The sequence below is a fragment of the Herpailurus yagouaroundi genome, unplaced genomic scaffold, assembly GCF_014898765.1.
Source record: "Herpailurus yagouaroundi ecotype Mexico unplaced genomic scaffold, PumYag 163, whole genome shotgun sequence".
Classification (NCBI taxonomy): Eukaryota; Metazoa; Chordata; class Mammalia; order Carnivora; family Felidae; genus Herpailurus; species Herpailurus yagouaroundi.
In genome coordinates, this window is record NW_024412404.1 from 55358382 (window position 1) to 55368858 (window position 10477).

The following is a 10477-nucleotide window of genomic DNA, read 5'->3' on the forward strand; positions in this document are numbered from 1 at the left end:
CTCCCACCCTCACTGTCCAGTCACTGCTCCAACATCAGCGTGAAGATCCTTGTCCAGGGTACTTGTCCTCATTTACAGAATCCTCAGGAGGCTAAGATGAGGGTTATCAGCCTGGTATCATGGCCCAACAGTCTTCACTTGTCCCTCTAACCCTGGAAAGAATTAAGTATTTGATGGTGGTCTGGTGGCAGTTTATTTTTCTGTTCTGGCCTTAAGTAAATGTCTCCCCATCCTTGTATCCTGGGTTGATTGTGTTCCAAGTGTGTCACCACAGAGCAGGTGCTGAGCAATCAGATGACAGCTGTTGATCTGTTGCAACTGAGCAATTAGAGAATGCTATCGAACATGGTTTACATTGAGTATTCAGAAAATCAAATATCTGTGTTCCTGCCTTGTAGCAAACACTGGGTGTGTATACACAAACATACACCCAGATAGATGTCTGTCCTCAGTTATATGCCTCCTTAAGTGATCTGGACCTTTTCTTCTTTATCCCTATTTATCTCTTCAGTGACTAATTCATCTTATCATTTTCAGATAGAAGTTAGGTGACAAGGAGGAGGGAAAACACTTAGGAACCACCTTTCAGAAGATCTTGCTATAAAAGCAAAACCCTTTTGGTGTGTAATGATCTTATTCAGGAAATGCTGAAATCCCAGATACAGACTTGTAATACTTCCCTGGAATCCTAGGAATTAATGGGTTCAAACTGACTAAGCAACATCAGGTATTCTAGCTCAGTTGAGTCCTTTTTAAAAGGCAACTGGAAAAAGCCTCACCAACCCCAACGCAGCCATTTGAAATCCCAACCCCATCGTTCCTTCATCTCACCATTGAGGAAGCAGAAGGGAAAGCGAGGAAGACAGCCACGGTTCTGAAATACTGTTATGAACCAGGAGAAAGAGCCTTGTTTGGCATGCATGGCATAGGGAGGAAATAATAAATCCTCTCACCTCTCCTTGGCCTCTTTCAAGCGAAGCACAAGACTCCCTCCAAAGCCCACTCAACATTTTACAAAGACACAAGGACAAAGCAAGACAGCTGGACAAGAGGGCTAGGCTGGAAGTTTGGTCACCTATTGGATTTGCTCTGGCGCTGGGGATAAGCTCTCCAGTCCGGCCTCAGGTGGGCAACCTCGGAGACTAGTGGACATGGAGGTCCCCAGCCAAGGCCCGGTGCAGTGGCATCAGATGACCACGCTGACTGTCATGCTCTGGCCGTGGGGCACGATCTTGCGGGGCCAGGCAAGCAAGAGCTTGCGCAGCTCCTCACGGAAGCTGTCGTGCAGCCAGGCGTAAATGAAGGGGTTGTAGCAAGCCGAGCTCATGGCGAGCCAGTGGCAGAGCAGCTGCACTAACCCAAAGGCGTAAGGGTCGATGGCTTGCGGGTCGAGGTCCCGCAGCAGGTTGAAGACGTGCAGCGGCAGCCAGCACACGGCGAACACCACCACGACCACCACCAGCAGACAGAAGGTGCGGCGGCGGCGCGCACGGTCCCAGTCGGCTTGGCTCTGGGTCACGCAGCCTGGCACCACGCGGTTCCGTAGCTTCACCGACACCCGGACGTAAGACAGGAGGATGACCAGCAGGGGGAGCAGGTAGGTGACGAGAAGCAGCCCCCAAGCATAGAGCTGGCGCTGGCGCTCCTGAGACCCCCAGAATTCCTCGCAGAGGCGCACACGGTGCGGCTTGAGCTCGACGTGGTACGTGTGCATGGCGGCCGGCAGCGCCAGCACCGCGGACAGCGCCCAGATGGCCAGCACCGCATAGGCGCTGAGGCGCAGCGAGATGCGCCTGCGCAGCGGGTGCACGAGCACGACGTAGCGGTCCACCGCGATGGTGGTGAGAGTGAACACCGACACGTAGACGGTGACGGGCTGCAGGAAGAAGACAAGGTGGCACAGGCCGCCGCCGAACACCCAGCCGCGTGGCTCGAAAGCGTAGGCCAGCGTGAGCGGCACACAGGCGGTGCACATGAGCACGTCGGACAAGGCCAGGTTGCCGATGAGGAAGTTGGTCACGTTGTGCAACCGACGCACTCGCGCGATCACCAACACCAGCAGGCAGTTGCCCACCAGCCCCACGACCACCACGATGCTGTAGAGCAGCACGATCAGCCCTTTCAGCTGATGCACCAGCTGCAGGCTTTGGAAAGGCGTGACAGCCTGAGCGCCTGGGCCAGTCACCGACCCATTGTCCGCCGAGGCCTCTGTGCTCTGGTTGGCAGGAGTTGAGGCCGCCAGTGGCAACCCAGAAACTAAGTCAGGGACCGGGGGACCCTGAGTCGGCAGTGAGGCCATAGCCACCTGTCCAAAGAGAATCAAAGTCTGTCACTTCCCATTGTCCATCCACCCCCTCCCATTGTCCATCCACCCCCTCCTACACCATTCGTGCCTCCCTCCCCCACCTCAATTACCCAAATACTCCCTTTAGAATAACTGGCCAAAATAAATCAACAACAACAATCAAAAGTGCGGTCATACCCCATGTAAAAATAAATCTATGCTAGGTCACATATGTACAGATTATTTAAACGCCTCCTACTCAATTTAGAGCCTTCGCGGTCCACGCAGGTCAGACCCTGGAGCATGGTCCTACCTGGCGAGTGGGGCTGGGCGGGCGAGAAAACGCTACGGGGAGGGAGGGGCCTAATCCCGGCTGTCCCCTAGCTGTCCTCAGCCCACGACGGCAATGCAGGCTTCTCGCTTCTCCGCGGGAGCTGAACGGATTCAGGAGTTCCCAGTGGGCTCGCAGTTTTTGAGAGGGACTGGGAGCGCCTCCCCTCCGCCCCGCCCCCCCTCCAGCGCTCCCTTGTATGGAAAATGGGGGCGGAGCGCGCACCACCCGACTCGGTGCTTAGACAACTAGAGAGAAGGACAGTGGAGCGGGTGGAAACAGAAAAGGAAGGAGGGGCCGACAAACCTGGGTCCGAGGCACGAGGGAGAATCTTGACTGCAGGAGCTTGCTGCGCCTGGGGAGAGTCCTGCTCTGGAGGAGGGTGAAGTGGACGAGGAGAGAGGAGCGGCGTCTAGCGCTAGGCTCGCGGGAGCTACGACCTGGTGTAGTTTCAACAGCGAAGGCGCAGGGGAAGAAGTGGAGTGAGGGATTGAGCAACACCACAGGATGTGAAGAGGTCCTTAAGAGCTGGATCCTGCTTAGAGTCTGGACTAGAGTGGGTAGAAGATTCCTGCGGAGATTTAAATTTTAGAGCCTGAAAATAAAATTAAAAAATAAAATAAAACGTAAAGCCTGGATGGAGCTTGCCGCAGACCTTCCGGCCTTTGCCCTTCCCGGGACCCACTGAGCCCTTCCCTTAGACTGCGGCGCGCCAGGAGAGCCGCAAATCCGGCCAAGCCGGAGAAAGAGTTCAGAACAGCGGACAGCTCCCGCGGCATGCTGCGGGGCGGCGCGTGGGTCCCCGGGAGAGGACGATTAAGGAGTTCCCGCCCCTCTCTGGGTGCAGCGCTTTCAGAGAAGGGACCTAGCCTGGTTCTAAGAGCCTCGCTGCCTGCTTCCTGGACCGAGGCTGCCGACTCCGAGAACAGTAGGGTGGAGGGGGGCAGATAAACTGGGGTCTCTGGGGGTGGGAAGGTGGTGACGTGCTCCTGCTATGGGTCACCGACTTAGTGCCAATGAAGACGCTTTTACCTCCCTAGGTCAGAAAATGCTGCCCTCATGCCACTTACCCTACACAGGCACAGTTCAATACTTGGCCCCCACAACCCCCCTACTCACTCTTTTTGCTCTTTCTTTCTCAGCTACCATGACTTACCCCTATCTGCCAGATTCTCCCAGGACAGTAAGTAGGCAAGTTCCTGAACTGGGGCCCTACCCTCTTCCTCCTTACATAAACACCCCCAGGCCTCCTTACCTCATTTTAGGACTAAAAATAATACTGGTGATTGCAGGATTTCCACTAGGATAACAAAAGTAATGAACATTTGAGAAGCTTAAAAGTTACATAAAACCTTTAGTAGTATTAAGTCGTCACTGATATGCAAATTAACCTGGACCACAGTGGGGAGAGGGTCAAAGAAGGAGGCTTTGTAACCTCCCTCCTTTGAAGCTGTCTCATCCCCTCTTTGTCCCCTTTCTGGTAAGCTCTTGTCCTTTGTCCTCTAGCTGCAGATACCCCATTAGGCTGGAAAGAAGTAAAATTAGTACACCTTGCAAATTCAAGTGACTCACTCATACAGGAGGAAAAGTCAACATCGGAAGAAAAGCAATCAATTTTATGCAACTGTATCTATTCCAAACCCACACTCCCTGAGTTGTAATCAATTTAGCTAAAGCCAATATGATATGGGGAGGAAAAAAAACTCAAAATGAAATGCAGTCTCTGCCTGCCTAATCCTTTATCTGGTAATGTTTCTCATCATGTTCACCAACAAGGGTTTATGCACCCAAGAGCAGAGGCACTCTTTTGCTTCAAAGTATCTTAAGAGGACAGGGCGCCTGGATGGCTCAATTGGTTAAGCATCTATCAGCTCAGGTTCATGATCTCACAGTTTGTGAGTTCAAGCCCCACGACAGGCTCTGTGCTGACAGCTCAGAGTCTGGAGTCTGCTTTGGATTCTGTGTCTCCCTCTCACTCTAGGCCCCTTTCCCACTTAAACTCTGTCTCTCTCTGTCTCTCAAAAATAAATAAACATCAAAGTATCTTAAGAGGAAACTGCAGTAATGAAGGTGAAAAAGGATTTGGGATGTAGTTAAACCCCATAACTAGATATCACTGATACATAATACTAAAAAATAATAAAAAGACAACCTTCACAACATTTGCATGCAAATGTCAGCATTTGGAAGTTCACCATTGGGACACCATCCAGACAAGAGAGTTGGTCATTTGCCCCATTCCAGATCAAATCTGGTAAGAGTTTTGGTCCTGTCAGTATTTGCAAGGTAAAAAAGAAGTAGACTAGAATAGCCCACTTTAAATCTTTATTCTCTCTGGTCTTCACTGGAATTAAGACTAGTCTCTCTCTCTCAGCCAGGACATCACAATTAAACCATACCAATGTTCAGAATTTCCTGTATTCACAGTGCTCCAGAAATCTGAGAGATCATCAATAAAAAACAATTTTGTAAGACAACTGGAGGAAAAATAACACTTCATATAGTAGATAGCAAATCACAGGAGTTTATTACCTCTTCTTCCTTAAAAGCTTTGAATGGCCCATCAAAGGAAGGTGAGGCCTTTAGCATGGCATTTCCAATCAACATGCACCCCGTTCCTATTCTGATCCTTTTTTTTTTTTTTTTTTTTTTTGTCTGGCCTCCCACCTCTATCCAACTCTATGTATACGCAAGCCTAACTGCACGCTAACACATTCTCACCATTCCTGTTCAATAATTCTCTCAGGGTTTGCTCCCTTTCTTCAGAATGCTGGTTGCTTCATCTCCACTCAACTCCGTATCCTTCATATCCCACAAGACCCAACTCTTAGATTATCCTGTCCTGAAAGTCTTTTCCCTTTCGTGATCTTTCTGTCCTTTATTACTTTCTACCTTTGAAAGTGTTTTACCCCCTGCCTCCACCAGCCATGACTATAAACTCTTTATGGCTACCTACAACATGCTGAGCCCAGCAGATACCCAATACCCATTTCTTTTGATTGAACAGATAAAAATAGCCACTGTTTGTTGAGGGCCTTTCACATACCAGGCACTAGGTTAAGTACTCTGCATATATTGTCTCATTTGATCACCTCAAAACTATTATACCCATTTTATAGATGAGGAAACTGGCTCTTCAAGGCTAAGTAACTAACTGTAATGGCACAACTAATGAGCATTGAGGCTGGAACTTCAACTTAGATGCACCTGATCCTGGAGCCAAAGTCCTCCATTTCTGTACTTTACTGCCTCTGAATGAATGACAGATGTACCTGCACACACGGGAAATACAAGTAGATTCAAATGGGATTAAATAAATATAGGAACACTTCCCCCACTGTGGTTTATTAAAGGAAGCTCTAACAAATGTGTTGCAACCCTAACCTTATTACGTTTAAGTTAAACAGATCTTTATGGCTCACCCCAAATGTCCCTTGCTCATTCCCCATGTAGGAGACAAAACTCTGGGCTGCATGAACTTCAGGAGATGGTATTATGCTTTATGATGGCAGTAGGCAACTGGATACAGAAAACAGAAGACAGAGACAATAGAGATAAGGACTGTAGTTAGAATACTGGAAAACTTGGTTAAGGGATCTGAAAATTCATGCTGATACACTGCAGTTAGCCCAACCATAGGAGAAGCCACTAGAGATCTTTTTTTTTTAACAACTCATTGGGGAACAGCAATTTTTGACACTTGTCTAAGTCCAGGCAGTGACAGAATAGATGCTCCCCCAGAAATGAGTTTTCTCCCTTAAGCCTGTCCTGTGTGTGTATTCCAAGAGGTAGGCTCCCACCGGCTCTTCAGGCTGAGCCATGCAGCAGATTGGAGGCCAACTCAGCACAGCAGGGCTGGCCTCCTACAAGAGACAAAAACCTGAGACAAGCAGTGTGAGAACTGACATGACATCATACAGTACAGTGGAAAAAAAAAAAAACCCATATGTTTCCCTTAGATCACTTTGAGAAAGTGCCTTTCATCACAGACTCCAGACATACCAATTATCACTTCGTTTTTCACGCACACACTAGTCCTCTTTTAGTTCTCCAACACAGCTTTGCCCAAACAGAGTGGAGGCATAAAAGGTATGATTCTGACCAGGAACAGTCTTTCTTTGGCTGGGTTTTTCTTCTCAGCCTGTTCAAAATCGAAAGGGAGCCCCAAATAGTTTTGTGTCTTCTGCAGTGGCCTGTGGGGCACACATCTTGCTTCTGCCCTGTTTTAATCTGGGCTCCCCAGAAAAGGAGTGGATGAGTTCCCAGAGTAACACGAGAAGTTGGGGTAGAGTAGGAAACTCTTCCCTGCCACCTGAAAAAAGAGAACGATGAAATCTGCTAATCAACAAATACCTGTGATATATCCACTGTGTGAGAAGGTGTGGACCAGGTGCCCCGAGTGACAGAGAGATGAGTAAGACATATTCCTGCCCTCAATGAGATTGCAGTCTAGGGAAGAAATTAGCTAGGAACAGAGTTAGCTGGCTGAGAGAACTATGGAAACAATCCCACGTGCTACTCTAGGAAACTCAATCATAAACCTGAAAAAACCCTAATGAGGACACTTGTTGGGATGAGCACTGGGTGTTAGATGTAAGTGATTAACCACTAAATTCTCCTCCTGAAAACAATATTACACTATATGTTAACTAACTAGAATTTAAATAAAAATTTGGAAATAAAATAAAACTGAAAAGCCCTGTGGCTTTAGGAAGTTAGCCACCTCTGAGACTTGATTTCCAGTTCTTTCCAGACTATACATCTCATTATAAAGCTGTGTCTTTACTTTAAAAAAAAAAAATAATGGTTTGTACATGATTTACCCACTCAACTAAAAAGAAGACCTTGACTTAGCAGCCAGGGTATTAAGAATCGAGAGAAGCACTGAAGTCCTCCATACAGATGGGCACACTTCTATCTATCCCTACACCCACCTCTGGACAAGTTTCTTTATTATCCAAACACTTAAAGAAATAAATGCAAAAGGCATTTGCAGACAAACATAAAACTTTCCCCCCTACGGAAAAGGTGATCAACATATAAAACTGAAATAAAATATAAAAGGCTTCTCTAAGCAAATCTTGTGCCACAGCAAACAAAGAGTTAATCTGCTTGCCCTTGGAGGGGTGGGAGGGAGGTGCCTCAACCCTCCTGGTTTTCTTTAACCTCCTGGAGTGTGAAGCTGTACTGTTCCCCAAACAGGACTCCCTCAGGAAAGAGCTGCCTGCCTGCTCTTTTACCCACTACCAAAGTCCTAAAGCCCCACATCTAGAGGCTTCAGGAAAGAAGGACCTTCTGCTTTTCATTTTAAACTGAAAACTCCCACCATTACCGAAAGAAAAGAATCTTTTGAAAGGACTCTAGGTTTCAAATAATGTTGCTACTGATAAAGTTCGTGGGTCAGTCTGAGTTCCTCTTTGCAAGCAATAGAACCAGGGCACCTGGATGGTTCATTCGGTTGAGCGTCCAGCTCTTGACTGAGGCTCAGGTCATGATCTTAAGGTTCATGAGACCGAGGTCCCATGTTGGGCTCTGCACTGACAATGCTTGGGATTATCTCTCTCCCTCTCTCTATGCCCCTCCCCTGCTCATGGTTTCTCTCTTTCTCAAAATAAATTAATAAACATGAAAAAAAAGGTTTAAAAACAATAGAACCCACTCTGGCTGGTGTAAGTAGAGAAGAATGGCAGCTAGCCCACAAAGCTGTTGGAAGGATTGGGCAATTAGCCTCAAGGCTAAGCTTCCCAAACCATCCCTGATGAGGAAACCTCATCCTCCCCAACTCCCCTGCATCCAGTTTTGCAGCCACTGTTTCTGTCTCCTCCACCAATGTCACTTCTGCATTAGGAACTCAATCTTGCAGCCATCACTGTTCCCAAAAGCCAGGCACCTCTGTTTTGCACTCTGTCCAACAAATGGGGCCCCGTTTCCTCAGGTCATTCATTGTTTTTTATTTTTTATTTTATTTTTTTTGTTTATTTATATTTGAGAGAGAGAGACAGAGTGTGAGTGGGGGAGGGGCAGAGAGAGGGAGACAGAATCTGAACCAGGCTCCGGGCTCCAGGCTGTCAGCACAGAGCCCAATGTTGGACTTGAACTCACGAGCCCTGAGATCATTACCTGAGCCGAAGTCGGATGCTTAACAGACTGAACTGCCCAGGTGCCCAGGTCATTCATTTGTGAATGACCTCATTCAGGTGCATCAGAGTGGCAGAGCCAGGATCCCAAACCTGAGCTTTAATTGCAAAGTGTGCTGGGGATTTGTGTTCTGACCTCCACATTGGGAAGATAACGAGGAATTTCTCCAAATACAAGCAGATGATGGTAACCATAAGTTATGACAAATGCTCATCATCCTCTGTTATCAGTCTTTCATAGCAACGATACTGATTTTAAAGACCAAAAGCTATGAGGAGACCCCTATGATCTCTTAATTCCCTGCCCTGATTCTTCAACATTTTGAATGAGAATGTCAAGAGAAACGTGACAGAATTAAGGTTGTATTATGAATATGTTATATTAACTTAGCTTACCCTAATAAATGTAAATAACTGTGCTCCTCTTTATGAAAAACAAAACCCCAAATAAAACTAGTTTCCAAAATATAAGAAATACAGCAACACCTATACCAACGTTTCTCACTTCGGCACTATTGGATCAGGTAATTCTGTGTCATGGGGGGACTGTCTTGGGCATTGTAGAATGTTTAACAACATCCCTGAACTCTACCTCTAGAAGGTAGGGCACACATACCCAATTGTGACAACCAAAAATGTCTCTAGACATTGCCAATACCTACCGGGGGAAGGGATAAGGGACAAAATCATCCCCTATTAAGAACCAGTGACTCACACCAATACAGCACTTTTAAAGTATGCAAAGCACTCTCCTTAGAAGAGTGCTTTCACCAGCCTTCATGGCCAACTCTCTTCAGACACCTTGGCCCCAGAATTGCATTGGAAAACATTTTATTTCCCATATTGTCCTCTCACTACTTTCTGAAAGAGCAACAGGGCAAAAAGAGAAAGATGATATTTAACAGGAAAAAAAAAAAAAACAGCCCTAAGATAAGGAAAGTCCAAGATGTTTGCTAATGGAGGAAAGAACTGGTTCCAAAGCCCACATAAGGAATAGCATAGGACTCTGGGGTTTGTAAAATAGTTATACCTCTACTAAATGTGAATTGCTGGGCAAAATTCCTTATCCTGGAAGAAGCCCAACTTTGAAAACAAATTGATCAATCTTTGAAAAGAAATTATCAGTTAAGAAATTGATAATAATTCCCACCTCTGGAAGATGTGGAGAAGATCCACCATGAGTGAAAGTACTGGTACATAGCCAGAGCACACAGTAATGGTGGCTACTCTTGGATCATTCTTTGTCCTGTCTGATGTCACTCCCTCTTGTCAAGAGGGGCTCTTTCTAGGAGATATTTCCAAACTCTTCCACTTGAATGTTACTCCAAAAGATAGTCCTTTGTGAGAAGAATTTTCTCCTTCGTCTCCTAAATGCTTTCCTTCATTTCTTCATTGTTTATGCAAAACATCATTGTTTCCCATCATTGGGAACGCAAAGCCCAGGGCAAGATATTGTAAGGAGAGTCAAAGACAAGAAGAAGAAGAGGAAGAGGAAGAAGAAAAAGAAGAAGAAGAAGGAGGAGGAGGAGGAGGAGAGGAAGAAGGAGGAGGAGGAGGAGGAGAGGAAGAAGGAGGAGGCGGAGAAGAAGGAGAAAAAGGAGGAGAAAAAGGAGAAAGAAGAAGAAGAAGAAGAAGAAGAAGAAGAAGAAGAAGAAGGAGGAGAGGAAGAAGGAGGAGGAGGAGGAGGAGAGGAAGAAGGAGGAGGCGGAGAAGAAGGAGAAAAAG

At 46.9% G+C, this 10477-nt stretch overlaps 1 protein-coding gene across 1 annotated transcript; it reads right to left on the reverse strand.

Annotated features, from left to right (window-relative positions):
- Window positions 1-597: 597 nt before the first annotated feature.
- PRLHR (prolactin releasing hormone receptor) lies at window positions 598-2299 on the reverse strand. Its single transcript, XM_040486592.1, has one exon. It carries the CDS (start codon window positions 2297-2299, stop codon window positions 1187-1189), a length of 1113 nt encoding a protein of 370 aa, XP_040342526.1. The 3' UTR covers window positions 598-1186.
- Window positions 2300-10477: the final 8178 nt, after the last annotated feature.